The sequence below is a fragment of the Taudactylus pleione genome, unplaced genomic scaffold (genome assembly GCF_031769625.1).
Source record: "Taudactylus pleione unplaced genomic scaffold, aTauple2 ptg000012l, whole genome shotgun sequence".
Taxonomy (NCBI): Eukaryota; Metazoa; Chordata; class Amphibia; order Anura; family Myobatrachidae; genus Taudactylus; species Taudactylus pleione.
The window spans coordinates 17733090-17755344 of NW_028284415.1; the positions used below are offsets into that span (position 1 = coordinate 17733090).

The 22255-nt window shown below is 45.3% G+C and overlaps 1 protein-coding gene across 3 annotated transcripts in view; it reads left to right on the forward strand.

Annotated features, from left to right (window-relative positions):
* Positions 1-22255, forward strand: part of ARHGAP44 (Rho GTPase activating protein 44) — a 208223-nt gene that overhangs the window by 168394 nt on the left and 17574 nt on the right. For 2 of the 3 annotated variants that reach the window (XM_088468690.1, XM_088468699.1), the window contains exons 16-17: positions 3131-3311; positions 19007-19222. In XM_088468690.1, coding sequence (XP_088324816.1) covers positions 3131-3311; positions 19007-19222 — 397 coding nt within the window. The remainder of the gene's footprint in view (positions 1-3130; positions 3312-19006; positions 19223-22255) is intronic. The other variant, XM_088468707.1, reaches the window with a different exon arrangement.

Sequence of the window (22255 nt, forward strand, 5' to 3'; positions counted from 1 at the left end):
TAGTAGCCCCCCCTTGTAGTGCCACCAGTAGCAGTAGTCCCCCTTTGTAGTTCCCCCAGTGGTAGTAGTCCCCCCCTTGTAGTGCCCCCAGTAGTAATCCACCCCTCTGGTAGTGCCCCCAGTAGTAATCCCCAATGGTAGTGCCACCATAGAAATCCCCCCCCTGGTAGTGCCCCCATAGTAATCCCCACCCTGGTAGTGCCCCCAATAGATAGAGACTTTATTAAAAAAAAAAAAAACACTTACCTGAAACTCCAGCTCCTGGTCCCGACGCTTCCACCGGCTCCTCTGGCCGCTTTGCATTATGGGAGAGACGTCGTCATGACGACGGCTCTCCCATTACCCACTGCGGGAGCCGGAAGATGGCTCCCGCAGTGGGAGCAGCAGTAGCCGATGAGAGTCTGACAGACTCTCAGCGGCTGCTGATTACAGCAAACACACAGCTGCCGGCTCCGGCGGCTGTGTGTTTGTGCTGTGTAGCGCTGACCGGACTGCAGACACAGACTGCACCGGCCCGCGGCCGGCATGACTCTGCGGCCCGGGGGGCACATGGCACCCTGCCCCCCGGCCCAGTCCGCCACTGTCAGTAAGGTTCAGGGAGAGCAAGGTCAGTCAAAGTTCACTATACCTGCCTATTATGTGCAATGGGGCTGCAGTATATATGTGTGTACATACATAAAAATAAATATTGGGGGACCCCTATTTGGGAACAAACTTGGGGGTACCACAATTGTGATCGCTGGTCCTGTATATGCTGGAATTATGACACACAATACACTATGTATGACACATATAATGGGTTACTGTGATTGCTGGTCCTGTAAATGCTGGAATTATGACACACAATACACTTTGTATGACGCATAAAGCTGGATAAGTGCTAATTATGCCCTCTTCATGGACTGGCCACACTCGCTCTAAAATCAAGCATTTGGAAACCCCCCTCTAGAAATCCTGCGTTGGTCACTGGGGCTGATAACAGAAAGGCACACATTATGAACCCAATTGGAGATATTACAGGACATACACATATGTTGTGCTCCCAGTGATTTTTAGAGCAAATACTGGGAGTTACTCTTCTCAGGGGGCATTGGACATTTTTTCCTATGGTATTCACGATGCACTGGTTAAAGGTGATGTGACATCTACCTTCTTTTATTTGTATTTTTTTTATATATAATTGATGTATATCAAAAGTACAATCACTACATATCCTTGCATAGCTGAGCATTCATTTCAAATTGTTTTCCCTGATCACTGATGGAGACAGATCAGCCCTGAGCCATGCAGTTTATAAACCACACAATCTAACTACATCCATATCTGCCCTGTGCCCATCCATGGGGCCTAGCTTGCGCCTGGACTGTTTCCCCGGCAACCAGTGGAAACAGCATTAGGGGTCTATTTACTAAGCAGTGTTAGGAGACAGAGTGAAAAGTGATAAGGTGCCAGCCAATCAGCTCCCAACTGTCATTTTGCAAACACAGTGAGATGGCAGTTAGGAGCTGATTGGCTGGCACCTTATCACTTTTCACTCTTGTCTCCTAACACTGATTAGTAAATAGACCCCTTAGTGTACTGAATTCATAGGCTGTATTCTCATGAATGTTGCTTCTGCCCATGGTACAGTTGCCGGCACTTAATATTACACTCTGTAAATGGAATTTACAAAGGCATAAAATTGCTTTACCTTTCTTTTTCGCAACATCATGCACATCATATTTTTGCACATTTACACCTGTTTTTACGGATACATGTATGGGTCAGGGCATCATGATGTGGCCTTCTTTAAAAAAAACTATGTGCTGATATACAAATCTAATTGACACATTAAATGCATGGGGGCTTATGTAATAGCTTGCGACTTCCTGCTTGGTTTTGCCTTTTAAAATGATTGCCGCTTTAAAAATACGTGAAGACTCACAGGAGTTTCTGCAGCGGCTGGAAGTTACAAGCTATTACATAAGCCTCACGGTCTAGTTTTGGGCAACACCTTCGTAAAGAAACATCGGGAACCCCTTCGCTAAATGAAGCTGGATGCTGCTTGTTATATCGGCAGTCAGGGTCAGCTCCAGGAGGAGCAGCGTCCTGTGCAGAATGGGAAGGGGTCGCCCTATATCCCCGCGTGTGGCAAAGCCATGACCTAGTTACAATAGGCTACACCTCCTAAATGATGCTATTTGGGGGCTTGCCCGTATGGCACACCTCCTGTTTAACGTCAGGCTGGGGGCGAACCCAGCACTCCGTCAGTAGCTGCACTGCTCCCAGCCCTCTCCCTGCACTGAATGGATGCATGCGCGCTGCATTCATTCAGCTCTCCGTAGTCCGGCACCGCTGTGCAGCTGTGGCGGTGAGGGTCACCAACCTCCCGACCACCCGAGGGACACATCGACCCGCTGGTGTCACAGCGGGACAGTGCCTGAAAAACGTGACTGTCCCACTGAAATCAGGATAGTTGGGAGGGGTGCGCCCTCTATTGGGTGGTGCCCCTGTTTGCCCGCACTGGTCGAACGCCCCAAGGGCTGACTATGTCGGCAGCCATCCATAACTCTGCAATAGATGTTTTTAATAAGCGGTGAATGGACTTATTTCGCCAATGACAGGATCTCCTCTCTAGGCAAATGGAGTTTGGGTTATCTTATTTGCTGTATATAGGAGTCATGTTTTAGTGAGAAGGGATCATCCATAAACATAAAAATGTGACAGATAACTTATAAAACAGCCCCTACATGAATTATTCAGTACATAAATGAGGCGCAAAGTATTTTTGAAGAACATTTTTTTTTTTTTAACTAATTAGGAGGTGGATCAAAAGTGTCTGTAGGTGGGGCACTGAGGTAACATTTAGCATCATGCACATTCTTATGATGGACAGTAAGTGGAGCAGGGAAACGAAACGTATTGAAGTAGGCACATTTGCTGAAAGAAGGTGGCGCTTTACATCTTGTTTGTAAGGTGACCTCCAGTGTCTATTGGTTCTATTATTAAAGTTGTCTAAGGATTTTGTTGTGAGAATAAATACTACTTTGTAACCTCTGAGATATTCCGAAGTGATAAAGTGACGATTGCTTTCTGTAGCTTTCCCTGCATGCTGAACCATTCTTCATAATATTATATTCTCCTTTCACAGACATAGAGTTTAATGTGACGGGTAACTACGGCAGCCCTGTACACACCAACCACAATGCCAATTACAGCTCCATGCCCTCACCAGACATGGATCACTCAGACCGCAAGCAACACGACCAGGCCAGGAGACCGCTCAGTGTGGCGACCGATAACATGATGCTGGAGTTCTACAAGAAGGATGGGTATACAGTTTTATATTAATACCAGAGCCGTAACTAGACTTTTTGGTGCCCTGTGCCAGATAGAGCATTGGAGCCCCCCTAATTTTTCAAAGGGACATAATGCACCCAAAAAAGGGGAATGTCCTCATGGGGAAGGGCCAGAGATGAGATAGGGGAGGCCAGGAGATGCTGGGGATAAAATAAGAGGAAGCTACAAGTGAGAATGATAATAAACAGAAATTTTACAGGCCCAAACAGCGCCCCCTGCCCTGTGGTGCCCTGTGCGATGGCACCGGCCGCACTACCCTAGCTACGGCCCTGTTAATACTCAACCAGGAGAGCGCAAATATGTGCTGCACAAGAGCTCAAGAATATGTATTTTGGTGAAGACTGTAGCAAGTCCATTAGCAAGCAAGTTCAATGTCATAGAAACAATGAGATTTCTGCTTTCATTACCTTTTCACATATCATACTAATTAATTTAAAATGTAATGTTTATGTTCAAGGGTCTGATTCAGTACGGATCGTAATAGCGATTACGCACTAGGTCTCACTGCGAAGATATGGTAATGATTGCGATCGCTATGCCATACACAGCCTAACATAAGGACGCCCCCTTTACCTTACACACATCCGTAATACTTAGCAAGACTGCAATAACATTGGTAACATTGAGTACAATCACAGCCTCACGCACACTTGTACAAGGTCTGACCTTACTCAGGAATTGCTAACCTCATCACACGCAGTGAAAGCCCAAGCTGCATATGGCCTTGCAGTGTTTTCGCCGACCACCCCACTGTCATCAACCCCAAACGGTACTACCTGTCAATCACTCTGCGATGGGCCTGCTTAGTCACTGCGATCGCTATCTGGGTCGCAGTGAAGTGTTCAAGCGCTGCGATGCATAAGCATGCGCAAAACGCAACAATCGGGTGACTGCGTGCGTAATCGCAGTTGCGATCGATGCTGAATCAGGCCCCAAGTTTGTGTCATAGGACTACATCACTGTCATGTAGCACAGCATAGAATATGAGAAATGAAGTGGAAAACTTATAGGGCAATGCAGGTTATTTACTAACACAGGGCAATTTCAGTAACCCACAGAACAGTGTAACAAATCAGCAATGGGCTTATTTTGAATCGAATGCTAGTGAAACAATTAAAGCTAATGTATGATTGGTTACTATGATATACTGCAGTGGTTACTGAGCCGGAAGGCTGCAGATAACTTAGTGGGCTTCATTTTTCATGATGCGCTAAACTCAGTTTTATTTTCTTTAAATGTTAATATACAATATCAATGGTCACAGCTTATAAATAACAAACGTAAAACTTTAAACTTTATGTTCATAGTTGGTGTAACTGTTATACAAAGTTAGTTTATGACATGAGAACGTACTAATAAACAAGTTTCTACTTCAGGGTCCATAGGGGGTCCACAGGGTTGACCTTGGGGTATAGGTTGGGAACCAAATCCGGGCACCACGCAGTTAAAGCTTTTAGCTCCCAGGATGCACTTGGGTCCACTCTCCCTATAACCCCACCCCCCAGCCAGAGGCACCTCAGTTTAAGTTGGTGCCCGGCCGGAGTCGGGTCACCGTTACTGCAGGGGGGCTGCTTAGCAGCCTCTAAGCTTAAAAGAGTTTTATTTTATTATTTTTTTACTACTCTTCAGAGCGGCAGCATCAGACTGTCCAATGGACGTCTGAGCTGCCGCTCCTACACCCCGCCGGCGCTGCGACGCCAGTACAGATCTGGGGATCGCAGCGGGACCCCAGAGTCTGTACTAGCCGGGCTCTGGAGGAATCCCTGGGCTGCTGCCGGATCGACGGGGACAGGTAAGTCGCGTGGTCACCGCTTGCGGTGATCCACGTGTGAATATGCAGCCTTATGCCTCCGGTCTCTGGGGACAGACCGGAGGCGCTAGCGGTGGCGGCGGGCTCCCCCTCCATGGAGGCATACCCCGCGTGTCCACAGCCCACCAGGGATTATAGCGGCAGCGGGAGCCGGCATCCCGGGGGGTTAATTGCTAGCCAGGGGAGGAAGCCTTCCCTGTCTAGCGGCTCCTCCCCTCAGCTCAGCGCGCCTTTCAATAATACAGTCTGGCGTCGCTGAGCTGCTTCCTCCGCGGGCCACGCTTCTTCTGAGGTCTCCAGCGGCCATTTTCTCTCTGTGGTGCTGCAGAACTCTTAGGATGTCAGTGAGCCCAGTCCCCCTGCGTACCTGGCCATTTTGGGTGAGTGTACACAGCGCTGTAGCCTTCCCAGACACTGAATCTGGGCAGTTGAATGTAGCGACATTGTGCAGTATATTATATGTCATGCTTATGTATGTATATATATTTTTCTGCATTGTATGTGACTTTTGCTAGTGCTGACTGTCTGCTTTTTCTCTCACCTGTCAGTGTATATCTATCCCTTTTCTTTATCTGCCCTAATACAGGTGTACCTGGGGTGGTTCTGAGACCTCACATATATATATTTGTTAATATCTGTGAGGTTTGTCACATACTGTTGCGTGCTGCACGTTGCCATATTTTAGATGGAACTGTGAGTTGCATACGCTGATAATGGGTCCCTGCAGCTAATCTTAGCGTCAGTCAGGACCGGTATGGCGCTGCTTAATATTTCCGTCAAGATAGTCAGATATATCTGACCAGGAGATTGCACACGATACTGCACCCATTATTGAGATCCTGCAAGTCATAGCCTGCAGGAATTAGTGCGGAGGATTTTAACTCAGAAAGGTTTATGTATGCGGCACCATCTGGCGCCGGGCCCCTTGCACGACCCCCTTAAAGGGCGGTTTGTTTCTCAGGATCCTCTCCTTTGAGGATCGCCGGGCGGGCCCCATTGTCGTCACTCGCTTGGAGTTACTTCACCATACTGCCCTTTTGAACTCGGGGTATCTCGCAATTTCTTGCAATTTACCCCTGTGCAACAGACTGTCGCTCCCCGCCGGGGTTTTTGTACATGAATTACCTCCGATACCACATCGGTCTGTCATTCCCCTTGCAGGGTTTACCACAACGGCCACCCTGGTGGATGTTGTTTTATAGAAATACTAATTGGCGTGATATACGTCCTGTGGTTACTGACCAGTGGCTCTGCCGTGAACTGGATGGTATATTCGGCTCTTTCCCTCTCACATGGGGGGAGCCGATTTCAAGTATTATTATCCCTGCTTTGGGGCTGGTAGCCAGGTTCATTCTGGATATAGAGAATGTCGATCCTGCACCTGTATCATACATCTCCCGTTTTCTGCCCAGAGGGTGGATCTCATAGCGGGAGTCTGGCTGTCGCCAGATACGAGGAGTCACAAAGGCCTCCTGTTTCCCGTTCCCTGAGGGTCCTCACAAGTAATGGAAATCCCCTTCTGGGATGGATTTGTATGTTAATCATCGGGTTACAGGCATTAATACGCCTCCCATCCCGGCCTGGACGGATTTTACGGATCCGTAGGTGGTAACTTTGCCTGAATTCAATGTACTCGTTTTCAGGGCCTGTTGCCCGTCCTACCATGGCCATCGCATGGTGATGCTTTTGTGACGTTTTTCCCCTCCAACACGTCCTGAGGTTCATATATCTTTTGCCGCTCACATAAAATATGCAGTGGTCATATGTGGGATTACCTCATGGGATGCCGGTCTTCTAACTTTCAGGGTTTCGGCGGCGTCTGTATCCGCCGCAGTACCCTATGGCTGCGTTATGGGAAAGCAGAGGTGCACACTCCTTCCATGGGGAAGATCTTGTTTGGTCCTGACCTTGACAAGATCGTTGCATCATTGGCAGTATCACTAATGGGGAGATACCGTCTTTAGCTACTCCCACTACATTCGGACTAACTCTGTTAAGTCTTTTTGTCCTCAGGGTCAGCCTAAAGGCCTGTTTTTTCCTAGGCTGTCGGCCTCCATGGGGGCCACCATATCCAGTACCGAGCAGTCCTGGACTTCCGGACGACCCTGTTTCTACACCTGAGGATATACCCTCAGCCTGACGGGACAGGTCTACATCTGGGGAATTTCCAGAGTGAGGTACTGATTCTCAACGGCCTCTCATTGCTCAGGCAGCCTCCTCACAGGCATTGTTACACGGGCCCTTCTTCAGACCTGATCAGGGCCTTACAATCCCAGAAAGCTATACAGTCTTTGTGGTAAGCAGAGCTATTTCGGCCAACCTCACTATCTCAGTGAGGGACTGGTTGTTCTACTTTCTTTCTGGGGCGGTGACCGACTGGTCCTCATTTGCCTATACTCTGTCTCAAATCCCTGAATCAGATTCCAACGGTGCCTGGACTCAGGTGGAATCGTCCATGCTCCATCATCCGACGTTTGGAACCTGGGGATTTTAGGGTATATCTGAGTATTCAGGATACGTACCTACGGGTACGTACAGAGCCATCTCATCAGCATGGGTTCAGGTTTGCTGTGCCACAGCAACACTTGTAAGTTTCGGGCTCTGCCTTTTGGGACTGTCCTCAACTCCACCGGGGTTTACCAGCCTTATGGATTTTCTGACAGTTCACCTGTTCAGGGTATCCGAATGCTCCTTTCTCTGGACGGTCTCCTGCTTTTAGCAGGATCACCAAGGTACTTTACCGCCAGGTCAGGATAACCGTGGCTTCTTCTCGGCACTGATAATTAGTCAACGGAGAAAAAGTCCTCCCTACATCCCTCACAGGGTTTTCTTCATCTGGGAGCACGGCTGGATTCTCAGACTCTGAGAATTTTTCTGGCGTAAGACAAGATCTCCACTCTTCAACTTGGAGTGTGCGGATATCTACGCATTCGACATATGTCATTACTCTTTGTGATGCGCGGTCTACCAGAGTGTCTACCTTTTGGTAGGGTGGAATGTGCTCAGTTCCATTCCAGACCTTGCCATAATTGACTCCCCTCCAGATGGATCGAGTTTTTCCCATCGGATCGCTGTTCGAACGATGATACTTTCTCCGGAGGCGAGTTGGTCTCTGTCCGGGTGGCTATGGCCATCTCGTCCAGGGTGTTCTTTGCTACAGACAGTGTCTGGTCCGCATTCGTTTCGGGGCAGTTGGACGTCTGTCGTTTCTGTCCTGCCACTTAACTTGTTGATACTTTAGGCTGTCTTGGACCTTCACTCTGGTCTAACCCATATGTCACGGTAAACCTGAATAGGTTCAGTCCGACAGTGTCACAACAGTGACTTCCATCTAGGCAACACTGGTAGTTGGGTGGCAATGTCAGGTATGTCATCCATTCTGACATAGTCCAAGGGTCTTCTCCTGGCCAACTCTGCAGTGTTTATTCCCGGAGCTCTCCATTGGGAAGCGGGCTTCCTCAGCTGTTGCGACGTGCATCCCGGGGACTAGTCTCTTCTCCAAGAGAGGTTTCAACTCCTGGTGAGCAGAGGGGGCCTCCCTGAGGGGATTGATCCTCATGGCCTTCTGACTTGATCACACATTACCGGTGTTACAGTCCAGCTCCAGGAGTACTGAAGCTACCTTCAGTGACTCTTTGTCAGTGAAGTGGTCCTTCCACTTTGTGTACCTGTGTCCTCCGGTCTCCCTTCTTCCTCGAGGTCTTCGGAAGTTTAATTCGAGACGGAGGGGTTTTCCTTCTGGGGGCTCCAGTTCGTCCCAGACATCACTGGTACTGAGATTTTCGGAGTCTCCTCATCGATACTCCGTTCCTACTGCTTCACTATCTGGACCTGTTGTCTCAGGGTCCTTGTTTTTCCCTGGACCTGGATCGTTTGTCTTTGACTGCGCCCCTACTGTGGTCCTAGGGCTTCCCTGGCTCTGTCTTCATTGAGATGTTTAGAGCAGATAGGCCAGACTTTGCTGGGATCTGCCACGGACTGTGGCATACATAATTCTTATGGTATCGTACTTGTCGATACGATCCTCCGGTGTCCAGGATTTTCAGATATTCTGGCATTCCTTCCGGCTGGCTTGGGTTTCACCCTTGGCCTGGCCTTCCTGACAGTGCGGATCTCTACACTGTCGGTATGGTTAAGATGTGGAATTGCTCCGCTCTGGTATCCAGTTCATCCTTTGGAGTGTTTTCTGGATTATGCCTCCACTTGTCCTCCCTAGGGTCTCCTGGGGAGTTAGTAGTGGTTCTTTGTTCCGTCCGGGGACAGTCAATGGAACTGCTGGTTGTGATAGCCATTACATGGTCTATTGTTTAAGCTCTCTCTCTCTCAGGGTGTTTAAATCAACCAGGAGAGTGTCTGAATTGGGAGCGTTCTCATGTGGCTCCCTCTTCTGGAGGGCATCAGGTCAGGGTGTGAGTTGCTCTCGCCCTGTATTTCTTCTTAGAGTGGTTTTTAGGTTCCATATTATTCTGGAACTTATGGTACGGCCATTCAGTCCCCAGTCTTCTCGGCTGGTGTGGCCTCATTGACTGTGGTCCGGCCTCTTTGGCTTTATATGATCCGTTCAAGTTCCTTATGGTAATCGGACTCCTTATTGGTGGTCTGCGGTTTCTGGTTTTCACAGGAAACGATGGCCGGCCTATAATGAAATGTTGGCTGGATGGCCTCGTATGTCTTCCTCAGGGGCCTACCCATAGGTAGGCATTTCTGTCGTTGAGGCTTGTTTTTTCTCGGGCCATGTAACCCTCGTGGGCGGCTCGTTGTGGCGCCTCGGCTGTTTTGCCTTACTAGGTGTCCACGTGGTCTTCTGTCCAAACCTTTTTTTAAGGTTCTAGGCATTGGTTTCCTTTGCCTCTCAGGATGCTTCCTTTTTGGCGACGGATTCTCCTCTCAGCACAGGAGCGTCCCCACCCTTGGTTGAACTGCTTTGGGACATCCCCAAGGTCAACCCTGTGGACCCCCTATGGACCCTGAAGTAGAAAACAAGAGATATGGTAAGAACTTACCTTTGTTATCTCTGTTTCTACGAAGTCCATAGGGTCCACAGGGCGCCCGCCCTGACGCACCTGGCTTCATATGGGCTGTGTTACTGGTCACCGGTTTCCCGTCTCCTTTTCTGTGAGTATGGTTCTAGAGTGTTCCAGTTTTCTCTCTCTTTTTCTCTCCTCCTCCGGCCTTTGGCTACTTACAAACTGAGGTGCCTCTGGCTGGGGGGTGGGGTTATAGGGAGAGTGGACCCAAGTGCATCCTGGGAGCTAAAAGCTTTAACTGCGTGGTGCCCGGATTTGGTTCCCAACCTATACCCCAAGGTCAACCCTGTGGACCCTATGGACTTCGTAGAAACAGAGATAACAAAGGTAAGTTCTTACCATATCTCTTGTTTTCTGTTGCTAAAAATCATTCTTGTTAACCATCGATCTTAGTATCATTTAATTAAATGGTGCTTGTGTTCACAAATGAAATGTAACACAACCACAGTCATGTTTGCTACCCCTGCTTATACTGCACTAGTAAATTTGAATTTCATTGGTTGCTATGGGTTACAGAGGTCCGAAACTAGGATTTTTGTCACCTGGGTCAAGGCCGTAATTTGGCGCCCCCCCCCCAAACAAAATACAACATAGAGGACGAAAAGGGTGTGTGTTTTTGTGAAACAGTAATGCCCCTTATAATACATTATGCCATACATGAATGACCTTTATAACACATTATTCCACAGTAATGCCCCTTACAACACATCATGCCACACAGTAATGCTCCCAACACATTGTGCCCCTTCTACATTTATGCCACAATAGTGCCTCATGCCACAGTAAGGCCCCTTTATATTATGCCACAGTAAGGCCCTTTCACATTATGCACCAGTAAGGCCCCTTACACATTATGCACCAGTAAGGCCCCTTACACATTATGCACCAGTAAGGCCCCTTACACGTTATGCACCAGTAAGGCCCCTTACACGTTATGCACCAGTAAGGCCCCTTACACGTTATGCACCAGTAAGGCCCCTTACACTTTATGCACCAGTAAGGCCCCTTACACATTATGCACCAGTAAGGCCCCTTACACATTATGCACCAGTAAGGCCCCTTACACGTTATGCACCAGTAAGGCCCCTTACACGTTATGCACCAGTAAGGCCCCTTACACGTTATGCACCAGTAAGGCCCCTTACACGTTATGCACCAGTAAGGCCCCTTACACGTTATGCACCAGTAAGGCCCCTTACACGTTATGCACCAGTAAGGCCCCTTACACATTATGCACCAGTAAGGCCCCGTACACATTATGCACCAGTAAGGCCCCTTACACATTATGCACCAGTAAGGCCCCTTACACATTATGCACCAGTAAGGCCCCATCTCCCTTCTCTTACCTGCCAGGGCCGTGCAGTGGGTGAGCTCGGGGTGTCGTGGGACGGAGCTGCCACGCGCTGGGGAACTGTCAGTACTGCCGCTCGCGAACCAATTGGAGCTCACTGACCGGCAGCCTTTGCTGATTGGCTACTGGTCCGCGATCACTGATAGGCTTGTGACCGGCACCACATTAGATTGACAGTGTCTCTGTGCCTCTCAAGGCCGGGATGTGGCTCCAAACCCACAAGAGCAGCAACCTAGCTTCCCGGCAGCCTCTACCCGGCACCCCCTCAAGCCCGGCACCCAGGTCACGTGCCCCCTTAGCCCCCCAATAGTTGCGGCCCTGGGTTACAACACATAATGTTTTTGAACATAGAACCTTTTTATCAAATAGGGCCTTTTTTGACAATTATGGGGAGAAAGCGATAACAGCTCGTGTAAATAAAGCTGCCAACTTTGTTCCATTTTAAGAATAGGAATCATATTCCAAGGGGTGGTTCAATTGTTTTGTTAAGGCGCACTAATTAATGGGCGCCCAATGTTGCAATTCAATTGTTTTTGGGCGCCCATTAATTGAATTGCTCCGTCGGACGCCAAGCACTGCCAGCGCTTACATTGAATCTCCTCCCCAAGAAAGCAATCTTAAATGTGTAAAGGAGTTTTAAAGCTATATGTTTATAATGTGGACATTCGGGGCGTTTTCTATACTCCAAGGTTACACTGTTCCCCAAATAAATTAGAAAAAAAATATTTAATTGTTAAGTACAAAAAAATATATTTTTAAATTGGAAAAATATATTTTTAAATTGGTAACTGTTCTGTTATGTTATTGTATCCAGCATAATGACTTTAATCAAGCAAAATTAGTTTTTAGCGACATTACCTTTTAAAATTAGGTATTTACAGTGAAATGTAGCTATTGCAAGGGGTGTGGTATGAAAAGTCGACAGTCAGAATGTGGACATGGATAGAATGTTGATATTGAGAATGACGGCGTTGCTATACTGTTGACATTGTGAATGTTGAAAGACAATTTTAGGGTTAGGTTTAGGCTGCAGTTAGGGCTAAATGCACAACTAACGTTAAAACACATTGGCGACATGCCGACTGTCGACGTTCACTATGTCAGTGGTGACATTTGACATGTTGATATTTAGACCATTTCGACATTTTGTACCACACACATTTTAAAGTGCAAAGCTTTATATATGGATCCCTATACTGCTAAAATAATGATCAAATCTGATGTTATACAGATGTATCTACAGACATCTATCCTCCATGCGCTACAAGTCGCGCCACACATAACGCAGGAGCTTCGTGTGCCTCGGTAGCGCGAGGCGTTTTTCGTGATACTTTTTGCCTTCAAATGCGTCTTATTCACACAGTGATGCGAATAGCACAAGCAGCTTCTGCTGATTAAAATGATAAGCAGCATGTCTATGTTCTCTGTGCGTCTGCGGGTGTATCTGCCATGTGAAATGCTATGTTACAGTGTCAGCGGCTGTAACACTGTAACGTAGCATTTCGCATGCAGATACACCCGTAGACGCACACAGAACATAGGCATGCCGCATATCATTTTAATCAGCAGAAGTTGCTTGTGCTAACGCGCAAGTAGGCTAGTTGTATGAGGACATATCTGTATCTAGTGGCAGCTCCAGAAGTGGGGCTGCAGCGCAGTCCAAAATTTAAATAGGGGAGCTACACCAACTGCCACCCCAAACGCCGCCGGCCTGGACTTACTGACAGTTGGTGTGGCTCCCCTATTTGAATTGAATATTTGAATTTTGGACTGCACTGCAGCCCCACCTATGGAGCTGCCACTGGTTATATATCAGTTGTATTTATGACTGAATATTGAAACCAATTAATTATATCAAGGCATACATTTATTTGCATTGTTTTTGTCCCAGGTCCTCGGTTAGATATCATGATAAGTTGCAGACCTATGCTACATAGGGCCATGTTCAATAAAACATATCTACTTCTACACCTTTTGTTGAATTTGCCCACCTGGAGTTTTTGTCATTGTCATTGTTTACTAATCCTACACAGTAGATCATTAACCTATACTTGCTGTAGCTAGGCAACATTTCACTCTTTTCCACTGCTGAGGCCAAACTCACTGCCTTGTAATCACCAATTATTTTCTGTGTCCAGCCCATAGGCAGTATGCCAAAGCATAGAGCTTTCTTTAAAATGAGAAAAACTATTTAGCAATTCACACATTACAGTTTGGCAAATCATACGGTTATTGATCTTCAGCAAAAGATTTCTATCTGCAAGTGTGCAATACAACAAGCTCTTTTAATTCAGTATGATTATATAAGGTAATGCGATACTAAGGCTTTTGTATCGGTCCAGGAGTTACTGAAACATTGTAACCCAGGAAAAATTATGTTGAAGTTTTAAAGACAATTTAACTCCATTATTGGTCATTTGGCATTTCATTTACCTGGGAAGTCAGTGTAATGTGTTACTAAACTCAGTTTGCAAAATAATAGCATGTCACTAAGGGCTAAATTTACTAAGCTGCAATTTTCAAAACTGCCACATCTTCTGTGGATTCAGCCCCTAGATTTAATGTAGCTATAATAATAAATACGCCTGGTGTTCATATTTATTGTCCCTTTAAATTCAGCGGCCAAAACCGTGAAAGAGACGATGACGCTTAGTAAATTAACCTCCAAGGTTTCCGCAATTTATTCCTTGGAATTTCTGTAACTGACCGTGCCCAGGGTTCATAATAGTAAACGATTTCCCAAAGAATTTCCATTAACCCCTTTGCTACAATAAGACTACGGAGGATCAGCTCAACTCGAAAAAAGTTTCTTACCTATGCCTATATGGTTGCGTGGGACTATATGGAGGTATATTGGTTATTGGTTTTGTTTTAGAGTATATGGAAGTGTATTGGTTATGTAGTGGTCTGTAAAGCGCTGTGGAATATGTGTGCGCTATATAAATAACTGATAATAAATACATGTGCTGGAGTGTGAGGCTATATTGGCTGTGCGAGGCTTTATGAAGGTGTGTTGGCTATGCGAGGCTATAAGGAATTATGCTGATTATGTGGTCAGCTGTGAGGCTAATTGAAGGTGCATTGGCTGTGGAGTTATGCTGGCTGTGTAGTGGAGTGGGAGGGGCAATATTGAATTATATTGTCTATGTGGTGGACTTTGAGGTGGAGTTATAGGCTATATGGTAGAGTGTGAGGTTACATGAAGGGTTATGTAGTGATGTGAGAGCCTATATGGATAGGAGGTATGCTGGCTATCTAAACATATAATGTACATGTGTGGACATATTGCCGGTATGGCATTTAAAGATTTATTTTGCTAAGCCAGGCACATAAAATGGTTACATTTTGACATTTTCATTATTAGCGCATGCTAAATTTTCACTTCTATGCTACAACAAGTATGGCTTCTCTCCCACATAATCATATATGACAGGTTTATATTTCATTACTTACAGATGTGTCCTCATATACCTAGCCTCAATACGCCACACGGCGAGAGAAACCTTGCGCAATGGAGCTGTGCATACGGTGTAGCGTCTTTTTCGCTTGAATGTGCTTCTTATTCGCAACCTAATGCGACAAAACCGCCTCACAAGACTACACTGATTCATGTGATATGCTGCACTTGTACATCTGTGTGCCACTGTTGCATATCAGATTATTCAGTGCAGTCTTGTGAAGTGGTTTTGTCATGTCACGTTGCCACTAAGACGCACATTAGAGCGAAAAAGGCGCTCAGCGTAAGCCGAGTCACACAGGACCTAGCATGCTTTGCAGGGCTGTTTGGTGCAGTTGCAGCAATGTATGAAGACACATCTGTATATAAAATTCATATTTGAAATAACAGCATTGTACTGCTTTTTACATTTGCATTAGATATTTAACACTGATTTACAATCGACTAGGTCAATTCACTAACCTTCTCCTTACCGAAAACAGAATTTATTTGCTGGTTCAGTATTCCAGAACCAGATGGACCCAGAGGAGAATAAGTTTAGTAAAATGTATTGAGTTGGTGGTAATGCAGCTTTAATTGCTGTCATTTAGTACATTTCAGACATGCAGTGCCAAAGTATAATGAAGAGTGCCTCACCAAATTTACCTCCTATATAGCTGAGCGGGCTGCATGCACTTGTACGAGACATTCTCTCTGTAGTCGAAAACTTAACGCTGGCAGTTTTGCACTATTACGTGAGGTTTTGTGGCATGTTGGTGTTTCATAATCTGATCAATGTCACACTTGTTGTCGTTACTCATGAGCTGTCTGTACATATTTATGTCAGTACTTTACCAAAAAAAAGAATGGTTAGTTTACACCTTTAATAATTGTCAGTAAGCTCCATGCCAGTGGTGCGGAGCCTAAAGAAGTCAGACAAGTTACCCATTCTGCATAGAGGTCAAAGTCACAAATTTAAAATGGAGCCTTTATAGGAACCAGCAAAAATATTTATTTTTCTTATTTAAGTTTTAGCTAGAAACATTTATTCAGGATAGATAGGAAATTAATAAGTTCAGTGAACATTTTTTTTATTAACTGTGACCCCAATTGTCTGTATTGAATTGTTTTCAGGTCCCAAAAGAGGCGGTTCCCCACAGAATGCTTTATACTCAGACTGCGCTATTTATTGCTAAGATTGAGGTATAAAACATCCCTCAGGGCTGCAATGATAAACGACCAAAGTGACCATATAATCCCAGGATCATTTGGTTGTTTACCATGGATCAGTTTTTTTTTTTATAAGGTATGTCTAGGGAAAGCTTGATAAATTACTTTATTTTTTAAAATAAAAGAGCCCACAATATATTACTGTAGAATTGTATAGACTTTAGAAACCCAGATATTATGTTACATTGAAGCCCACCACAGCACTCAAAAATGTGAAATTTAATGTACAATATAACCACTTATGCCCCTAAAAACCACGTCCTACACAGTTCAAGGGAGCCGGGGAAGATGGGCCGCTCTTTCACTGAGTATTTGCCCATACTAACATTATTTGTGTTCTTGTCCATGCAGCCTTAGGAAAATTCAAAGGTAAGACGTACCTGCCAGGCCTCTTTCCAAACAGTGCATTGCCATTCCATAGCCTTTTTTGTAAGACTGTGTTTGATATACTGAGTCGTACACTTGTATGTTCTTTGTAGCATCTGCATCTGTGTTACTTGTCGGTTTCATATGTACCATTCTTAGGCAAGACAAAGTACTGCAGCACATCTGTAGCTGTAAATTCAACCATCAAACCCCAATGGAACTGTGCCCCCCAGTGGCCTAATTATGATTGACACTGGTAGAATGCGTTGACATGCCCTTTTAAAAACGAATCCCTTTTTCATATGGAAATCTGCAACCACAATTGAGAGCTTAATGTGCAGACCCTCACATCGGTACACACATGGAACTGCACTTAAAAGTGGTATTTACATGTAAACTGAACTTCTCTGGAGGGAATTCAATTAACCTGGAAGCTAAAAGCCTGTGTAAGTGCCCAAAACTATTCAATCATATCTCGCGGTAATCCCCATATCTCACAGTAAGTCCCGTGGTTAACACACGGTAAGGCATAGATTTTGGGTTAAGTGCCCGGAGATATGCAATTATCACGCACAGTAATCCCCAAAGGTGCACTTGATGCGGATTTATGTTCGCACCCTCCTGAGGTGCGAACAGAAATCTCCGTTAATTGCACCCTCAAGGTTTACACAAGCGATAATTGAATAGCTCCAGGCTCTTAACCCTGGAGCTATTAGTCCTGAGGCTAATTGAATTCACCCCTCTGAGACATGAGAGTACTCTTCTTGTATTCAGCAGGAACAGCTAGAATTAAGATGAACTGACATCAAAACATTACTGCTACGAAGATTCTTTTCATTTTTATAAATGTCTTGTTTTATTGTTTAATGTGTCAGAGTGTTAGTGTTGGAAACAAAGTTCCTGTTCTGTATACTGTAACACAGTAGGGAGCACTCAACTGCTATAAACAGAAGAAACAAATTAGATGTTTGCTTTTATGTTCTAAAGTTAAAATGACCTTTACAGTCTGATTGGTTGCTATGTGTTGCAGCACTATAGCAGCTTCCTCTTCACCAGTTTCCACAATTGTCCCTCAAGTCTTCATTGGTTTTCAAGCTGATATTCCACTGTTGCCAAAATAATGCTCATTTAGAGGTCAGTTTACAGAAGGCAGGAGATTCAGTTACTCTGGCTTATCCAGAATGGAAACCTTGCTCGTTTTTGTTTGCACCCCAAAGAGCTGTAAGCAAAAATGAGCAATGTTTACCTCTCATAATTACCCTCAATGTGCGCAGCCACACATCACACAGAGCCTAGTGCTTTATTGGATCTCCCCCAGGGTGTTTTAGTTTGTATGGGAATATCAAAGGATCCTAACATTGAGCCCTGTGGTCAGACTGCAAGGAATCTCTGTGGAGAACTTGCAGGTAAAGGATGGTCTTACTTCCATGTCAGTCTCTTAGATATTACCCATGTTTCCTCAGTATAACTTGATGATTTCAGGCTGGAAAATATATATGACATGACACAAATAGGATGTTTCCCTACTGTCAATTTCATGGTATAATTTTTATTTACGACTGACTATGTCAATACCCATTAATGACCTGTTATATTGTCTTATGTTACTGTGTTGCTTTTGTTTACTTTTAATACATTCCTGTTGAACGAGGTAACAGGTATCTGTAAATATTGGATTGATATGCACACTATATAACACTTGTTTTAGCTGGATGTATTATGAGAAGTGGGGGAGCTAGATAGCAAATGATTGTGGTGGATACATATTTAGTATGTTGCCTTGCAAATTCCCGTAAGTATTGGTCTGGTGCACTTATTAGTGTATCTGACCACATTCAGTTACCGAATACCTGGCATAGAGTCTCTATTATAAATGATGAGGTATTTATATATTTAATGCAGGGATGGGGAACCTCAGGGCGGGGGGGCCGTACCAGGCCCCTGGAATCATTTGGGCTGGCCTTCTTTGCTTTTTTGCTGCTAGCCTAGAATAGTACACTGCAGCCATAATCTATGCAGCAGTGCCGCCTGGAGCGTCCTTAGGATGCCTCAGCCGGTCACACCGCTGCCCTTACAGCTCCCCGGAGCATCCTCAGGATCCTCTGGGCATTGCTGTAATCACCAGCAACTGTGGGGCCGCCACCGTGTGACATCACATGGAGGGGGCGTGGCCTGCACCGGGCCCACAAATAATGTTATATATTTCAAAATGGCCCTTGGCAGAAAAAAGGTTCCCCACCCCTGATCTAAAGGTATGTTTCACTATACAGCAGCTTTAAATGTCCGGCAAGTAATGTGTTTTATTTTCTGCTTTATTTTGATATTTTTTTTGTTTTTCATTCCTCTTTATGGGGAGTATGTTTTACGGTGTTACCGGCTCAGTCTCTTTCTTTTTCTCTAACCTCTTTGTAGAGATGGTAAGCAGATGTCTTTGTATTCCCCCATAGCATGGGCGTCAGGGTGATGGATACTTCTTGGGTTGCCCGGCGCGGATCTTCCTTAGTCCGCAAAGGCCCCTCCACCCCGCCCGCCATGCAACCCCCTGCTCCTCCTCCGTTCGATACCACAGCCACACCTCAGTCACCAAATCCCGACATATCCGTAGAAACTCCTTCCCCTACTCCTCCCAGTAGCGGCTCCCAGCCAGGTCCTGAGAGGACAAGGTAAGCTCTCAAGCACCATCAACACAGCTTTGCATCAAGCCACCCTGACTTTCCAAACAACGATTCTTTCTCTCCCAAGACCGCTTTTAGGTTTTCCTTTTCCAATTTGTTATCCCAGTTCGACCCTTCCATCCTTTTCAACCAGCAATCAGTAATTAATTTACCCTTTTTACCCCATACATGCAATGTGAGGGTAAAAGGGTGGCTGTTATTAACCAAATTTCCACTCCCCAGAACTTTTTTCTCTTCAATTTTGGTCCATAAAGAAAAAGAGTCTAACCTAAATGGCACAATTGTCACCATCATTTCCAGCCAAAAATCATCTAAAGATACATTTCTTCTGCCAAGCATATGCCATGCTGGAAATCATGTGCATGCTTAGGTCTGTAGGTAGTAGTCACTGACCTGCAACGGTCAATGCAGATAAAAAAAAATAAAAAATAGAACATTGATTTCAGGGAAAAGAAATAATAACATATGTCAGAGCAATTATCTGTTTTCCACATACCCAAGAGGCCTTCAGATTCTATGAGAGAGTCTTTGGGGTCTATTTACTAAGCAGTGTTAGGAGACAGAGTGAAAAGTGATAAGAAAGTGATAAGGTGCCAGCCAATCAGCTCCCAACTGTCATCTCACAGGCTGTGTTTGAAAAATGACAGTTGGGAGCTGATTGGCTGGCACCTTATCACTTTTCAATTCTCCTAACACTGCTTAGTAAATAGACCCCTTTGTCTTTGTTAGTATAGAGAAGCCCAGATTACCACACATTGTTTGGTATAATATAAAGGGGTTGTCTGCTTTCATATTATTTTAGTTTTTTTTTTATTTGTTCGTTCCTTCCTGCAGCTTTACTAAATACCTATTGTATTTATTTATTTATAGCTTCATTGTATGCTTTACAACCATATCTTCCTATTATTAGGCAGAGTGGTTCATTTTCTTTTACAAATTGCACCTTCAAGCTGCATGTACTCCAAACTCTAAGAAAGATTCAATGTATTTAGTAATGGTTGCATGAGGGCATGCACAGATCAGCGCATTAAACTCATCTGAAGGTGGAAACCTCCTTTAACCTGTGCTCTACAGCTTTTCCATCCCAATTTAAGTATTAGCTGTTGCCAGCGGCTAAAATTGCTTCTGCCAACATATTTTAATTTATTTGAGGTGTTCTAGTTGTATTGCTTTGCATAGGGGCCCTGTCGTGAGAATGCCCCACATGACCAGCAGCGCTATACAGACTGTTGGCAGCAGCGTCTTCACCCACCAGTCACACCAATGTCATTGTGTGACCTGTGCACAGACTGCTATGTAGCCTTTCCTATTCATCCACCAATGTCACTGTGTGCCCTGTACACAGACTGCTATGTAGCCTATCCTATTCACCCACCACTCACACCAATGTCACTGCGTGCCCTGTGCACAGACTGCTATGTAGCCTATCCTATTCACCCACCAATGTCACTGTGTGCCCTGTGCACAGACTGCTATATAGCCTATCCTATTCACCCACCACTCACACCAATGTCACTGCGTGCCCTGTGCACAGACTGCTATCTAGCCTATCCTATTCACCCACCACTCACACCAATGTCACTGCGTGCCCTGTGCACAGACTGCTATGTAGCCTATCCTATTCACCCACTACTCACACCAATGTCACTGCGTGCCCTGTGCACAGACTGCTATGTAGCCTATCCTATTTACCCATCACTCACACCAATGTCACTGTGTGCCCTGTGCACAGACTGCTATGTAGCCTATCCTATTCACCCCCCACTCACACCAATGTCACTGTGTGACCTGTGCACAGACTGCTATGTAGCCTATCCTATTCACCCCCCACTCACACCAATGTCACTGTGTGCCCTGTGCACAGACTGCTATGTAGCCTATCCTATTCACCCACCACTCACACCAATGTCACTGTGTGCCCTGTGCACAGACTGCTATGTAGCCTATCGTATTCACCCACCACTCACACCAATGTCACTGCGTGCCCTGTGCACAGACTGCTATGTAGCCTATCCTATTCACCCATCACTCACACCAATGTCACTGTGTGCCCTGTGCACAGACTGCTATGTAGCCTATCCTATTCACCCACCACTCACACCAATGTCACTGTGTGCCCTGTGCACAGACTGCTATGTAGCCTATCCTATTCACCCACCACTCACCCCAATGTCACTCTGCACAGACTGCTATGTAGCCTATCCTATTCAAGTGACCGCAGGCCCAAAGAACTCCCACCACCCTTTACTGGCCACTCACATGGTGGCACACCTATCTCTTACATTTATGATGTCATAAATTTTGTTTTTGTTATTGCTCAGCTTTAACCTGACAGATGGAGATGAAACAAAGTGCAGGTTAATTCTAGGAGTATCCACTACAAAATGATGCAGTTTTCATGAAAATCGGTTCAGTAGTTTTTGTGCCAACTTGGAACAAACAGACAGACACAACATTCTTATTATATTAGTGTAGATTAGCGAGGAGTGCTAATATGAAGCCATATGTGTGGGTTGTACTGGCATTTTCTGGAAAATAAACAGGAATGAGTTCACTACATTTATTTAGTAGGTGTGTATATAGTTTTTTGGTGTGCACAGTTCCATCATCCCTGACCCACCGGCCTTATCACTAAAGTATGACTGTTGGCGTAGATGGCAGCCATTTTGATTGGGTACAGATTTTAAATTCAGTCCTTTAGTAATTTGTCAAATTCATGACCTAAAAGCGGCCTGCATGTACCACATACAGCTTATCCCATTTTGCTTTGGCATGCGTGTGCCTCCTAATGTGTGCCTCGCTCATCTGCTTCATGGCTACCACCTGGTCTACTACTGCTACTTGGATTTAATTATATATGGAATTTGTACTTGTCTCTACTGCTGATAAATGTACCTAATAATTTATACTCCGTAGAGCAGCACTGTCTGTATATAACAGTCTTCCCTGCACTCTCCCTAAATACACACATAAATATATGCAGGCAACATTATTTTAATGATAATGGACCTGATTCAGCAA